Consider the following 15,590-nt stretch of genomic DNA (forward strand, 5'->3'; position numbering starts at 1 on the left):
CAGTCAATATCGGATTCTACATTCTCTACACCGCTGGGTTCCCGGCTCCATTGCGTCAATGCATGCATTAAATGCCGCTCCGCAATGCTTGCTCTGGCGTCTACTGTTGATCTTGTCTCGAAGGGATGACGTTGAGGGCTCCGCTGCATATTTCTCCAATTTATCAGACACTTTAACTGTAACCAGGTAGCTCATCTGTGCATTCTCTTCGAACGTATGAGTCCAGTCATCTTGTTGCAGTAGTGCTGTGCTATTTTCGGCCAGCGCATCCACGATGACATCTTACAGGCCTAAGTCGCTGGAAGGAGTCGTATCAAAAGCTTCTGTCGCGAGGTTGGGTAGTTCATGGTGTCGCCAATTTAGTCGAACCCCGTCTTGAAAACGTTGTCGAGCCAGGGATTTTAGATGCTGTAAGTCGTGTTGTCGGCCAATGAATATACTCGAAACACTACTCGCTTCTCCAGCGTTGAAAAAAGCTGGTCAGCTTTGCCTTTAGAAAGAATGCTAACGAAGTTCCCGCGGGAACTGTTATAGCCAAAAGGAGCACAAAAAGGCCCTATACTGTATTTTAGAGCAGCGGTACGCCAACAGGCTCGGAGAAGTTAGAACTAGGCAAGAAATATTCAGTCAGTTGTTAATGAAATGTTTCATATCCCGTGTCTTCTCTGGTAGGGTTCTAGGTAAGAGAGTGATTCATTGGCGGCATTTTGTATTGTTCTCGAAGAGCGCTAGTGAATACACCTTTGTTGATGAACACTCAGAACTAGCGCATGCAAACGTAATGTAGCATTGACTAGCTGGCTATGTAGTGCAACAGGCGTTGTTGTACACTCGACCACCTCCGCCATCTTTCCGGCCTCACTCGACATGTAGTCCAGAAACCTGTAAGTCACTACGTTGTCGACTAATGCTGAGGGCCAAGATGAAGCTCGCCAGACCTTAGGCTTTTTGACGTACAAAAATGACCATGTCGACCAAATCATACCTCTGAGGATGTCATTGCGCCAGAAGCCTGCTACGTACTCACCCTGAAGGACTCCTACAAGCTCAATTGCGAGATCAGTGATGGCGGGCAATTTGTCTTCTGTCAACGATATTTCGCGACGAGAATTCTCCTGACTCGCGCTGTGCCATAATAGAGACTGGTTACAGAAGAAAGATTGTCTTCAGGCTATGGTGGTTTTCCATAATCGAAGTTCTCTCGAATATTGTAACAGAGCACTTCAGGGTTCGGCATGCACGTGCAACAACGCACAGGGGCATGTCCAGCAGGTCGGGAATCGAGAACGCGTTTCTGGTTGGCGCTGACAAGTCAACACCACCACCAATACCACCCCCATAGAGGCAGCAGCTAGGGCAGCGACCGCCTAGCATAGCGACGACATTGAGAAGTAGGAAAAGGCCGATAAAATACTCAGGAATAGGCAGACGACATCAAAACATAGAATACTGACACTCTATCTAAATTATAAAGAATGGCACTCTTCCAGCACTGTAAACTGTCTCGCAATCCCCCCTACCTGCCCATTTCGGTTTAACATGTGACTAGATAACTTCCCCCCTGCTACCATTCTTCCAGCCCGGCACAGCACAGCCGCTTTGCCTTGTTACACTAGAAGGACCCCCTATTTCTCTCCGCGCTCGAAAACTACGCGAAGTGTCAGCCGCGTTCACATGGAACTCAGGGGAGGGAGCCGTCCCTGGGGTGTCGGCACGAGAGTAGGCATTTCCGAAGGTGGTGAGGTTGGTTTCCGTAGCACCGCCCATACCCATTATTAGCCATGTTGTCGGCGTTGGCAGCGAACATGCCCTTTCGGGAACGTAGGGCCTTGTTGGGGTGCTTGATCTAGCAATTTTCTTTCGGGATGGCCGGGTTTGCCGTAACCAGGATAGGTGCGCTTCAAGTGACTCCTCTCCTCACGCTTTGGCTTCGGGCTGCCGTTGTAAGCGTTGCCGCCACCAGGATTATCGCTGTCGCCCGCTTCCCTCTTGGACTTCTCCCTGGCCCTCTTCTCTTCAGTCATGCGGATTTGCTTGGCTACTTCGACATGCATGCGTTCATACAGTAGAGGTAGCCAAGATCAGGACGGTCATCAGGTTTAGCCGAACGGATCTAGTCATACATCTCTTTGAAGTCGCAATAGTTCGATGGGAATCCATGTACAAAGCACCTAACTAATCAGTCAATACATCAGCTGGAATGCCCCCTGCTTCGTGTACTAGGGGTCAAGGGTCCAATCCGTCGGGAAGAAGTGGCTCTCTCCCTCAACTCCATATCCCAACAACTCATCCTCTGCGTTTATGTATTCCTGTCATTACCATCCTCCAATTCGTCATGCCGTACCTGTAGAGAATGAATCAACTCCAAGCAAGCTCAATAGATTGCGTCAAGGTAAAGGAGAGGGACACAAATGCGAGCTCGCTCTACCCTGTACGATCCCGCCGCCGGAACAAGTTGCCGAAGATACTCCTTCGCTTCCCTCGCCGGGTACCCCCATCTTCGACATTGGAGCTTCTTGCTTCCAGGAGCGTGGATTGGCGGGGAGGGTGTTGCCTCTGGGGTGATTGTGGTAGAGGCGGTGGAGCATTCGCCGTCATTGGCGACTTCTGCATTATGGGGACTGAAGGGGAAGAACGGAGGATGCTGCTATGCCTGAGTTCGGTTGCTTGGAGGGGAGGAGGTTGCAATGTCCGCACCGGTGGGTCTCGAACTCGTGTCGGGCTCTGTGGGGACGACGAGGCTGTCGGTGGGTGGATTTGGTGTAAGTTGGTTGAATCCGTTAAGTTTAGGGCGCCGCTCGACCTGGCTGCGCGTAATGCTAAGGCACGCTGGTGGTGGGGAAATGTGTAAGACGGCTGGAGTTGTTGATTGATTGCAGGTCTTGGGCTGGATGGGGTCAGCGAGGATGAGGAGATGGAGGATATGGACGATGCCGATGACAGAATTGCCGATGAATCTGAGGACAGTGAGGCTCCTTGCCGTTGCGGAAAACCTCTGTTGGCTGAGAGGAAGGCGTGACTTCCTGGACTTTCCAGATCAGTCGCCTTTAGCGGTCCCTCAACACGAGTAAACCAGGCGTGGATCTTCTGTCGCTCCGCCGTGATCACTGGTTCATTGCCTTTCCTCTTCGCAGCAAGCATCTTTTTCCGATCCTTCTGCGTACTCAACGAACACGTGCAGCCTTCAGCACATTTGATAGCTGATGTCTCGTTGTACTCGACAATAGTAATGTCGCGACGTCTCCGCAGACCCATCGCCATGAGCGGCATCTGGGCCTCTTGGCCCGTCTCCAGAAACCGGCGGAAACACAACGCCATTTGCAGCTCATCGCCTTGTAAAGTTTCGTTCCTCAGAATCTGCGCACGTATCGTTTCGAGTTTGAGATCTATGAACATGATACGACCCATTTCAACGAATGAAGGGATAGTTTCGAGTCCAGAACTCGGCTGTGGTGCCTGGACTGGCTGTCCGGGTGGGCTGAGACCCCATTTCCACTTGCCCCCTACGCTCATGAATGCCTTGACCAGTAGCCAGGGGGACAGAAGTTGTCGGAGTTCCAATTGCAGAGCGAGGACGACCATGAAGCTTGCTCGAGTATTCGAGTTGCAGATTCGGTCTGAGTAATGGTGGATAATGTCGGACACGGCCTTCTGGAATCCGCATAGTTTTGATTCTTGTCGAGTCATTGTCGCTCTCCGGGCCGTGATCAACTGAATATCTCTCCTGAGATTCTCAATGTCTCTCTCAGCAGGGCTGTTCTTGATATCCACATCAGCTTTCAAGTTAACTTTGAGAGTCAGCTCTATGGCACGTTCGTATACAACGTCATCTGCACAGATTGCCAAAGCTTTGTGGTAGGCGCTAGCCGAAGCTGGCAGCGTGTCGTAGACTCCCTTTCGGAGGTACCTCTGCCTAAACAACGTCTGTTTCTCGAACGCCGACCGAACGGCAAAGTCGGAAAAGAGGCCAAAAAGCTCCTGTGCCCATCCCATTTCTGAGGTTTCTAAAAAGACAAAATCCTGCCTCGCGAGTGAGTTAAATATTCCTCTGGGCCGCAGATGAGAGATATCGACCGGTGCAAATGAACTTCGGACGTACCGGTGCGCCAAATAGACTTGACAGAGGCATGCGGCCCGTTAACTGATATTCTGCCTCGGTCAAAGTGTGGTGAGATAGCCAGTAAGTTGTCCGATAGAAGTCGTTGGGGCCCCACAGGCCTTGCAGGAAGTTTGGAACGCAATCTTGGGTGGACTGACGAGGAGACCTTGGAGGCCAGAGTCTCCATGGCTCGATGGGATCTTGGGGTTTGCTAGATTGTCCGTCTGTAAAGATCATCAGTATTCTGGCTTCAATACCAAGGGTGAACACTCACGATATTTCTTATAAGGCTCTTTCAACAACCATTCAGCATGTCCTCGAGCAAACGCAGCTCGGGTCCACCACTTTTGAAAACTTTCATCAGAATGGTGCAATTTGGCCACATGCTCCCAAAGTGCAAGCACTCCTCCTTGTTCTCGCGCTGCCTCTGTAAAACATTGAATGTTGGTTCGGAATCCGGCTCCTGAAGCTTTGAAGGGTCAGCGTCTGATACATGGGTTACAAAAGGTTCGCCAGACCTTTCGCACGCTCTGCTTCTCTTGGCTCCAGGTACTCGTTCATGGCCTCCATGGCATACTCATACGCCATCAATTTGTAGTACTCTGCCAGGGTAGATCTGTCGACTAGCTCCTTGTTTCGCGCCATTTCTGCGTAATAATCAAAGTCGCTAATTGGTGTTAGACACGGATCGGCCAAGTCTTTTGGACGGACGCATACCTTTTGGAAAATCTTTCTGCCCATGTTGGAGCATCAATGTTCTCGTGCATCAGAAGAGTAGGGTAGAGCGATAGCGCATGACTCTTTGCCCTAAGTCCTCTCTCCCTCAAGGTCTTGATGGATTGATCGATTTGGTCCTGAGGATCGTGAGCATTCATCGAACAAGAGTTGAAAATAGTAGTCAATGACCTACTGTCGCTTGTCGATACGTCCAAGCACGTGGATGAGCACGCTTCAGGACCCAGTGTTCAGCACTCTTCTCATACAAGATGCCCGTCCGGTACCATGACCACGCGGCCCTTTTGGTAATTTCATCGCTTGAAATTTTGAAGTCGTGGGCGGCAATACCACAATTAGAACGAACTCCGTGGCACATCAATAGAACTCACTTGGTTTGAACGGCCATGCACTTGCTCGGGGACTATTCGTCGCGTGCTGAAAAGGATGCGTGGAGAGAATTTCTGGTTTTCCGGCCAGGTTTAATGGCTTCTCTAAGAACGAAAGCATTTGGTCTGATTCACCGTTAGATTCAGTCTCCAGAATTTAATGTAGAACCTGCCTTTGTCGAAAGCCCGAACTCTTCCAGCACCCAGCCGCAATGGCTCAGGCATCGGCTCATGGTTGTTGACTGACTCTTTCGGAAGCCCGACGACTTCACAGACTAGATTTCGTGAGATGAGGTCCTAGAAGAAGATCGACTTCATACTTCCGCGTACGTCCTCTTTGCTCATCAGCCTGGAAGGGTCCTCATAGCCTTCTCCATCCTGAGTAGTCGCCTGGGACGACATTTTGACTTGGTTCCTGATCGTTATCACACTGAGATTTCAGAAGAAATTGGCTGAAGAGACCAGAAAGGCTGAGGATTCGCGAGCAGCGAAAAGAAAGGAGTGAGGTCGAGAACCGTCCTGGGACGTCCATTTGTGCAGCTTGACTTCGAGGGCGACTCTGGTGGCGTCGAGATGTCTCAGCATGTGAGCTGAAAATGGCTGAACTATGCTCCATATCTGTCAACTTGCGTATTCGCTCAGGAGTCGACATATCAGTTGTTGGGTATACGAGAGCTGGAGATGGCTGGGCGCGCATGCCCCTGGATGATTGGGGCTGGGGGGGTGTTTCCCCTGTGTCAGCCATCAATAATGCAACGCCACGAAATTCGAGACCACCAGAATTCAACGCCACACATGATGGCTGTTCCAAAATGTACGACAGAATGTGGCCAAATAGATCTCCTCTTCCCGTCCGATACGACTTTCGGTCTTTTCACCAGAATCAATGCAAATGTCAGGATATGAGGAGCCGTCAAGACTCGCAAGTCGATCACATCAGCAGCAAGGTGAGAATGGGCCAGATTCTACCACTGCCGGCTGTAGTGATGACAAAGACCAGTGCAAAATGTCTTGGAGCTCAAAAAGACAGCCTTGAACAACGTCGACCCTCTTCCAGAACCCTTACGCCTAGGCACTGGAAGAGTTCGACGATTTGCGAGAGCAAGTTTGTCACAAATTCCGGCGATATGGGCTGGCTGACAAGTTGCAGCCTGCGGCTTACATTCGCTCTTCTCAAGATACTGAGAGTGGACATGCAACTTCCAATGGTTCCAGCGTGCCGGCCTCTGGACCCGCGCAAGGCATATCACCTCCACCACCTGCGACAATTGGTGGCCAAATGCAAACTTCGCCGTCTCAGGATCTGAATAGTAAGTAGCATCTCTGCTGTCCGTTCCGTTCTCACGGTCAAGCAGTAGCGGAGCCAGGTACCGAGATGACAACGCCGCGTCCGCGGGTAGCTGGATATGGTTCCCTCGCAGAGTTCATGGCGAGCGACAAAGTATTTTGTCTTTTCAGAAGATTTGACCAGATGTCAATCCGAGTTCTATTGCATATGCAAGACGAACTGAGCGAATTAGAGCAAAGGCTCAGGGCGCTGGATACGGCCGATTGGACTTCCGGGAATGCCATAGACCTGTACTCCTTGCACTCGCGAAGAAATGATCAGAACATTGAACGAAAAGCCATTATGACAGCGTTGGAGCGCAGGATGTATCAATATCGTATGCCAAAGTCGGCAATTGTGTTTGATTTGAGTTCTAACCGGTTCCAGAGAAGCGGCTGTATATACATTCACAATGCTTGAAAATGGAAAAAGCGCGAGACATGTACGCCGACAGCGTCAGTCATTGGATCGATGGCCGCAAACCCGTCGTCGAAGAAGAATCACATTGGATCGATGAACGTGACGACCTAGCGAGTCTGGGACTCAAAGTCGAAGACTACCACCTTTTCGAGAAGTGGGCGGAAGAGAAATTCTCTCGGGTCTTTGTTACAAAGGTGAGAAGTCACCCCTTTGGAGGGATCGAGCTGACATTCCTCTATTAAGAAACATCAGAATCGACCACTCTTTGGTGAAGAAGTGCGCTTCTACTCGTCGACAACCATCCGCCGGGTGGTCAGATGCTTCTTGACTCTGATCAGCGTCATCATCCTCATTGGCCCACTCTTTGCTTTGTCCTACACCGAGAGACAAGAATATCGTTTGACACTCATTGCCTGTTTTTCGTTGGTCTTTGCCTCGGCGATCGCCTTCGTAACGAAGAGCCGGAATTTCGAAGTTTTTGTGGCGACGGCAGCGTAAGTTCCTCGTATTGTATCTGGGATTCTAGCTTACCGCTTCCCAGCTACGCTGCAGTGCTGGTAGTTTTTGTTGGGAATAACTATGAGGGCCAATAATGAACACGGAGGCGAGATCATTTACTATCATAATTAGCTGAAGCCTCGAGGGAGTTATTGAGAGAAGACTTCTGTTACAGGGAGCGCCCCCTGATGAGTAACACGCTCCCTGCAATGTCTCTTCTCTTATGTTTGAGTCGTGTACGGTATGGACCACGTACTATAGAGATATCTACTATCACTTATCGGCAGACTCTGCCTATCTTGCCAAGAAAGCCCGAACATTGAGAAAAGAGAAGGGAAAGAGTAGATAAAGAAGACTAAATAGTCGTCGGTATACCTTCCCATTCTCTATAGTACATCTTCCCATTTTGGCCATACATATAATATACAGTCTCAGCCTCCTTGCCCCGTGACAATAGAATATTGCGGCGATCTTCGTTATCTCGATGCGCATGGTGAATGCTTCGAGCCCATTTCTGGTGGAGATAGGGTCAATGGACGAGAGGAGCTTATGGACACCATTCCGTCGGTCACAACATTAGTCGAACGGATATCGAATGGAGAATATATGATACATAGCGCACAAAAATTGGGTCAAGAGGGTTAGATGGCGGGCTGCATACTGAGCTGTATAAATAAGGTCAGAATCCTTTTTTGGCAACCATCGAGAAACCCCGGGGGCCAAATAAAGGGCGGGACTATTGGGAACAGCGATTGTAGATGTGACATTAAATGCTCAATCCAGTTATAAGAGAACAGGAGCCCGGAGCCGGCCCAGCGATTTCGAGTCCTTGGAGATCCACGCGAGAGATCTCGGACACGGTAATAGATGTCATGGTTGATGCTGCCGCCAACAAGGCATTTTGGAAGTGCTATTCAAGAAGTAAAGAGTAAATGTCGTAGAGCGCTCGTATGTGGTGTCCACTTCCGCTCTTCTCACCCAATCAAGCTCTCATTTGATTCAACTACGCTTGTTTTTATCGTAGGAGCAACCATTACTGTATCTCATCCCTGTGATAGTCTGCCGCATTCCCTCTAGTGATGGCAAGATCACCTCTATAGATTCACACATGGCGGAGGCCAAAATCCCTACCATCTCAGGCCCCGGTGTTGGAAACCTCGCTGATTACAGATGCACACAGCAATCCAGCCAAACATCAAGCAATGTCGATAATCTGTCTCTCACGCGTCGAGAACATAGAAGGTAACAGTGTTCCATCACCCAGTCCAACCCGCTCCCAGGCACCAGGTTCCCGTATCGAGCGGCCCAACAAGAGAACAAGAGATCTCCACTTCCACTTACCGACCAAAAGGCAAGCGCAGCGGGCGGTCCAAGATTGCACTGTAGGCGTTTCTCCATATGGAACTCGGACAACAGTCGACACATTATGGCCATTGATGTTACCGCTCCATGGCTTCAAAGCGACGTCGGGCGTAACTGCATAGCCTTGGTCATTTTCGCACTTTATCTTGTACTTGTACCGGAATTTCTCTTCCTCGGCAGGACTGTTGCCGTGAGACTCATTGCGTTCGACTACACCGTCCAGCTCGACGAGGATCATGTAACCAGATACCCTGATCAAGCCTGAAGCCTCATTAAGACCCCGATATTCCAGATCCCACTGTATTGGATCGTTTTTGTCGAATTCGCCCCGTGGTCTGGCAGATGCGTAAGAGATCGGACCGTCCACACTGGCCCAACTCCAAGTCGGAGCGTAGTGGCCTGGATTCATTCGACAGTTTCTGGAACCGCTCGCGCGAGCTTTCCAAGCCAGACTTTCGGCAAGTGCGTTTGTCCACAAACCCCAGAAAGGCGACCATCCTGTGCTCTTTTCAATGCGCTTCATAACGGCACCCATGGCTGGGAGCCGGTCATAAGGTCGGGTGATATCCCTGCCCATGTACTCCTCGACCAATCTTGTCCAAGCAACGTGTGTAATGTTGTCGAGTTGGGCGGACCAAGACAAGCCTGTGCGGCCTTTACAGAACCCTTCCCAGAAAGAATGGCAACGGCATTCGAACCTCAGTGCTGTAGGAGTAAAGAAGACGGTCCTTGCAGCCAGGAGACGTTCTTGCCAGATCCAAGCTCTAGTAGACATCTTGCCATAATCACCCCCTGAGGCCTCCGTGCCCAAGGCATGTGATCGGCGCCGGAATCGAAGATTCACAGAGCCGATTCCATCAAAATCCAAGTTCAGATCGAACGGCCACCATTTTTCGTCCCTTGGAACCAAGATACGGTCATTTTCGGTGGTAGCAGAAGCTGCTGCAATAGTCAGAGTAGCGTTTCCATAGATCTCTCCCATCTTCGGCGCCTGGGAATGAAAGTCCTCGTCATCTCCTTGGATGATGCAGAGTCGATCTATCCAGATGTATTCAATCCCAAGTGAGCGAACCACGTCGACCACGTCTTGAAAGAGAGGCGGCAAATCATTGAATTCTATGCTAGCTTTCCTCGCCTCCAGGTTTCGCGCGTTTGTGAGATACGTATTTGGACCCACAGGGCCCCAACAATAGCTGAGGGCGATAAACGGTGCACAAATGTTCTTCGGCTCCAAAAGCTGAATGCGGCTTGCATTGTTGGCTTCGATCCAGATGACACGATCGGGAAGCACGGGGAGACCCCCATCCTTTCCACATTTGTGTTGTTTGATACAAGTCCCCAACTTCTCTTTGATGAAGTCGAAGCATTGTTGATCCCCAGAGTGTTCTGCGATCTCTTCCGCAAAGCCCATATGCTGCACAAAGGGTGCTAAAGCAAGATCTGGACATGACCGTTAGCGCCTATCTCATACACATGTCATCTTGCTTGAGCTGAATGACGTACCACCAACTGTGAGCTGGTTATCTGGAATAACAGGTCGATAGATCTCAACTTCTATGGGCGGCTTCGAACGGTCCTTAACCTCGATGAGGTACCCGATATTCCGCCCCTCTGGTAACTCGAAACCAAGCCCGAGAATTTGTTCTCTCGTCATCGGCACGGTGGACGTTCCACCAAAGGTCAAGCGCACAACTACAGGCAGGCCGGACGCTAGAAAGATATGAACAAAGGCGTTGTCGGTCTCCCAACCAGGATGTAATGCCCCAAGCATTGATTCAACCATAACGCAGTAGGGACATCCGCCTTTGGCAGCCTCAAGTAACTGTTCTGACTTTTCGACCACTACCTTTCCGAATGGCGTTCCATCCGGGATATTGTACTCCGCTTTGGCCCATGGTCTTTGAAGCAAGCTGCCATCTGGTGGAGCTTGGGTTGGGTCAAAGTTACAGCATACCAGGCAAAGTGCACGTGGTTTAATCTGGATCAGAGCTCTTGGATCGTCAATTGAAGTTGATGCTGGTTGTGTCAGTAGCTTGCTAATGTCGTGAAGCGGAGAAGAGGCTGTGACACGAAGTGTATTTGTTCCAGATGGGCTAGGTCGTTGAGGAACATTTCGATTCTGCCTTTGAGAAGCCAAAGACCCGAAATTCTGGTTTTGCGGAATGGATTGTGAAGCAGGCTGTTGAGCAAGGCGGGGAGTCGATGCTGGCGGAGCATATCCTTTGGCATTGTCGGGCTTCAATGCATTCCGCTCTTCGTCATGCTTCTTCTTTCCTCCAATCTTCCGAAAAATGCTCTTCATCTCTGCCACGTATGATACTGCCGTTGTGACCTGGCCATGTGATAGTTCCGATGTTCAAATGTGGGTGCTGGGAACTGTCAACGCAAGGGGGATCAAGCGCGTTCACGGGTTGGCAGCTTGGAGCACTGCTTTGGAGCCAATCTTGAATGATTTAGTCGGACATGCTTGCGGCATGGCAGAAGCCCGCGCCGCTAAACAAAATCAAAAGCTAGAGATATGCAGCCTGCATTCAAATGCACACGACGCGGACTGCACCTCTTGGTGTTGATGTCAACAAAAGGACACGCTTGGCGCGAAGAACCAAGCCGGAGGATACAAGGATCAGGGTTGTGTATTGGGCGCCATGTGAGCACCAGACAGGCTGGACTCTAATGGCACGGGCAGACGTAGCTCGCAATCGCTCCAGAGATATTATTGTCAGTAGTCATGCCTTGCGTACATAGAACTCCTACTTCCAAGGTCAGTGACTCAATGTCTGTGGAACGGAGTACTTAGGTAGGTCCTATTCACCACCGACCGCCTGGGAATTAATTTCCAAGGTACAACTATCTAGACAATTGCATAAATCATGGGTTTAAGCATCCATTAGGACGGATAGTCCAGGGGGTATCTCAAGGTCATCAACATCGTCAATCATCACATTATGGTAGTGGTAGTCCGCGTGGCCGATTTCCGTTTACCCGTTTTCCAAGGGGAGCCAGGGTAGGTCAAATCAAAGCTCGTCGTCTTCATCTTCACTTGCCGACTCAATGTCCACAACTTCTGTGTCGGGTTCTTTCTCAGGTCCTGGGTCTGCCCTGGGCTTCAACGCGTCGTTTTGTTCAGTGTCGTTGTCGGCTGTGACACTTGGCTCTCTCACCTGCATTTCCTGTCTCTTGATCTTGACGTCGTCTTGGTCCTCCTCTTTGACTTCTTCTTTCTTCACGTTCCCACAAGAGCTCTCGGACTTGACCAGTCCACGAAGCACATCTCTCCTATGGCGATAGAATCGATCGAGACACTCTCTTCGTTGCGCTTGCGTCCAACTCTCCACTACCAACGCAAAGGACACCACGTCATCTCCGTAGCCGGCCCACCTGGCCATGCTGCAGAATTGCCGGTTCCGCACGGCTTGAGGTGGGCGGTACCTGTATCGCACGCTGCTCCCGTCGGGTGTGAGAGTCCTGTCGTGCTGGTCTTCGTGATATGCATGGTCGTAGACGTAGTCGTAAAGATCCTCGTCCTCATCGCTGTGTCGGGACTGTGGCGCGTCATCCAAGAATACCTTGGCTTGTTGCTCTTGAGTGTCCCAGTGTCTGTTGTTGGCTGCGGCTTCTTCGGCTCGTTTAGACAGTAGCGCCTCGACCTTCGAAGAGCCAACCACTTCACTGTTTTCATGCGTATACGATACACCAACGGAGGAGAGGATGGCTTGGACTGGATCATGTTTTTTGACAGCCGATTTGGCTACACCGAAAGGTGTTTTTGAGCGGGAGCGAGATGATCGGTCCTCCTCCCCAATGATTTCGGCTGCGAGTTGGGACATTGCTGCGTCTTCCGAATCTGGCTCGGTTTTTATCCGACGTGGCGCACCATCTTCACCCTTGATACCGTCTTCTTCGGCATCGGTGTCGCGTTCGTGCTCTTCAAGCTCAAGATTTGCGACGCGGACGTCGGCTTTCGACTCTGCAATGTTGGTCTTGTTCACGATGTCGCGCAGGACCTGATTCTCGTTCTGGTAGGCGAAAAGATTCTGCAATCCAAAGATCTCCCCTTTCTGATCCTTGCTGTCCTGCACCCCTTGGAAATAACGTCGCTCAGATGTTGCGTTGTATCCAATATTTGCTTGCTGCTGCTTGTAGATCTGGCGAGCGTACACGATCTCTTCCAGAGTACCTTGACTGATCAGGCGAAATACTTCTACGTCCCTCGTCTGACCAATTCTGTAAGCTCGATCTTGCGCTTGCAAGTCGTAGCTGGGATTCCAATTCGGATCTACAATGACCACTTTGTTGGCCGACGTAATATTCAACCCAACACCACCGGCCCGAGTACTGATGAGGAAGACAAATTGTGTCGGATCACTGTTGAATTCTTTGACAGCTGCGTACCGATCCTCATATTGCATGCCTCCGTCCAGATAGTTGACATTGAATTTGGTGCTGATGAACAAGTTCTGCAACATCCTAAGCAAGCGGACACTGTGTGAGAAGATGAGGACTTTGTTACCACCCTGTTCATGCCAGAAGGTGAGGAGTTTCTTCAGCACTCGCCACTTTCCGCAATACTCTGGGTTGCCAGTATGCATAATGCTGTCACGGGTTTGGTAGATCTCCCTCCACTTATCAGGCATTGCGATCTGGAGCATCTCGAGATCCTTCGCTTGTTTGTCCATTGGGTCCGATCCTTGTGGGATAAGAATCGCCAGATGATTCGATAGATTTCGAAGGTTTGCGATTGCAGGAAAGACCCAGCTTTGCCATGTGCTGCCGTCGTCCAGCGTCATCCTGCAACACCATCCCGCCTTTTTCGGCCTTCCACACGTACAGGGATCGCCGCTTGTTTTGATGTATTGGACAATGTCACTGTCTAGAAAATTTTGATACGCTTTTGCCTGAGTCACGGTGAGAGGGCAGAATACCACGCGATCTGATTTCTTCGGCAGTTGGTCTTTGATTAGGGCTTTTGTCCGTCGGAGGAAGAATTGTGGCAGAAGATTCTGAACGAGCATCTTGGCCGTTTTCCTGGCTCTTGCCAGTTGATACTGAGAAGCATCGTGGCTTTGACCCAACTTGAGCGGTATACAAATAGAATTCTTCCACGTCGATATCGGTCCAAGTTTGCCAGGGTTGGTCCAGTTGAGAAGTGTCCATAGTTCTTCGTACTTGTTCTGGATTGCGGTTCCTGTGAGACCGATACGGCAGAGAGCATTGATTTCGGTCATCGCTTTGGTGGTATCTGATTTTCGTTCTTTGATGATATGGCATTCGTCAGCAACGACGCAGTCCCACTGAATCATGTTGATTTCCCCCTTGTTGGCTCGATAGGTGTGATATGTCGTGATCATGACTTCCGACATACCGGCTTGAGCTTGCAAGAAGACATCGTGTCTCTGCGATGCACCCCCGTGGTAGAGGTCAACATGCCACCAGCCCCAACGGCGAAATTCATCTTTCCAGTTCTCCATGAGTGTACCTGGGCAGATAATGAGCGTTCTCGGGTACCACTGATTCGCTCGCCGCATCTTTCTCATTCTCTTTTGATCACGTTCATCCCCGGTCTTGCCATAAGCGACGGTCAAGAATGCAATCACTTGTACAGTCTTGCCCAAACCCATATCGTCACCAAGGATTCCGCCCTTCTGATAGACAAAAAGTTCATGCATGAATGCCACGCCCTTAACCTGGTATTCGCGCAAGAATTGTGCGATTGGGGCAGGGATGAGACCGAGTGAATAACGCAGTTCAATATCCTTGTATGCTCGAGACGCGCTTGATGGGGGAAAGTCCGGCCGCTCTCTCAGCTCCTGCAGTCTCTCAGTATCCGAGAAGTCCACATCGTCATATGTGGGCGGCAGGGCCAAGCCACCTTCTTTCAATTGCTTTGCTCGCTCGTCAAATTTCGCTCTTCGATTTCGGACGTGGTCTGGCATGGTCCATTCCATGAGATCCTCGTCCGAGTCGGAGTTGCCGTTCTCTCTTATTTTCCGGCGTTTCCTGGTAGGCTCACGTCTTCCGACTCCTGTTGTACCTGTCGCCTTTTTAAACTTCGAACGAGGAGCAAGCTCATTTCCGACAACGTTAGCAATTGTAGCAGTCATCCCTCTTCTCCTTTTTGTCTTTGGCGCTTCGCTCTTGGCCTTCTCCTCTCCATCTTCCCTCCATTCTTGCTCAAGCCGCTCAAGTTCTTCATCGGCGGAATCGTGGAGAATATGTCTAGCTAGAGCAGGCTCAGAGCGAGGTCTCTTTTGTGTATTTCGATCATCGTACCCTATTGCGCGGTCTGAAATTGCCGCCTCGCTGGCTGTGCTTGGACTGGCATCAGTCCTCTCGTTAAAATTTCTGTTTACCTTCCCTGCGACGGTTTCGGCGTTATGAGCACCTTCTCGTTTGATGCGCGGGGCATCCAGGTCGTCGTCTTCGCTGTCCGTGAAGACCATCTTGAGGGCAACGACGGATCAAGGACCGCATGAAGACGTTGAGACATTCAAATACATGCTTGGAGACAGACAATCAGTCCTCCGGGTCATCACGGTCAGTGATCAACGCGAGGGGCAACTAAGGCAGCAGGCGCAGTGGAGCCTGCAGAGCGTTCAAGGCGTGACAAGTGTGACATACGCGACGAATGACGCGATGTCACATGATATGTATGCCAATCTCGCAATCCCACATTGTGTGGCTCTTCCTGTTGGCCCTCTCCAGACAACATGAGGATCAACCACAAGCCGAGTCGCAGAGTGAGCGAGCAGTGAGTCGCAGACATCTCGGCAGTTGTATTTTG

The 15,590-nt window shown here is 50.5% G+C and overlaps 4 protein-coding genes across 4 annotated transcripts; 1 reads left to right on the forward strand and 3 right to left on the reverse strand.

The window, feature by feature from the left end:
- Nucleotides 1-2,424: 2,424 nt before the first annotated feature.
- Nucleotides 2,425-5,604, reverse strand: Z519_09299 (uncharacterized protein; the record flags this gene model as incomplete). The annotated part of the gene is made up of 7 exons (XM_016767023.1): nucleotides 2,425-4,020; nucleotides 4,100-4,323; nucleotides 4,374-4,568; nucleotides 4,618-4,766; nucleotides 4,817-4,953; nucleotides 5,338-5,477; nucleotides 5,523-5,604. 7 exons carry the CDS (start codon nucleotides 5,602-5,604, stop codon nucleotides 2,425-2,427), a joined length of 2,523 nt encoding a protein of 840 aa, XP_016616539.1.
- A 1,069-nt stretch (nucleotides 5,605-6,673) lies between these two features.
- Nucleotides 6,674-7,542, forward strand: Z519_09300 (uncharacterized protein; the record flags this gene model as incomplete). Its single annotated transcript, XM_016767024.1, has 4 exons — nucleotides 6,674-6,866; nucleotides 6,917-7,143; nucleotides 7,202-7,443; nucleotides 7,491-7,542. The coding sequence occupies 4 exons, from the start codon at nucleotides 6,674-6,676 to the stop codon at nucleotides 7,540-7,542; spliced, it is 714 nt and encodes a 237-aa protein (XP_016616540.1).
- A 1,100-nt stretch (nucleotides 7,543-8,642) lies between these two features.
- Z519_09301 (uncharacterized protein) lies at nucleotides 8,643-11,111 on the reverse strand (the record flags this gene model as incomplete). The annotated part of the gene is made up of 2 exons (XM_016767025.1): nucleotides 8,643-10,249; nucleotides 10,313-11,111. The coding sequence occupies 2 exons, from the start codon at nucleotides 11,109-11,111 to the stop codon at nucleotides 8,643-8,645; spliced, it is 2,406 nt and encodes an 801-aa protein (XP_016616541.1).
- Nucleotides 11,112-11,823: 712 nt separating this feature from the next.
- Z519_09302 (uncharacterized protein) lies at nucleotides 11,824-15,249 on the reverse strand (the record flags this gene model as incomplete). The annotated part of the gene is made up of 1 exon (XM_016767026.1): nucleotides 11,824-15,249. The coding sequence occupies one exon, from the start codon at nucleotides 15,247-15,249 to the stop codon at nucleotides 11,824-11,826; it is 3,426 nt and encodes a 1,141-aa protein (XP_016616542.1).
- Between the last annotated feature and the right edge of the window lie 341 nt (nucleotides 15,250-15,590).

Source organism: Cladophialophora bantiana (genome assembly GCF_000835475.1).
Source record: "Cladophialophora bantiana CBS 173.52 unplaced genomic scaffold supercont1.15, whole genome shotgun sequence".
Classification (NCBI taxonomy): Eukaryota; Fungi; Ascomycota; class Eurotiomycetes; order Chaetothyriales; family Herpotrichiellaceae; genus Cladophialophora; species Cladophialophora bantiana.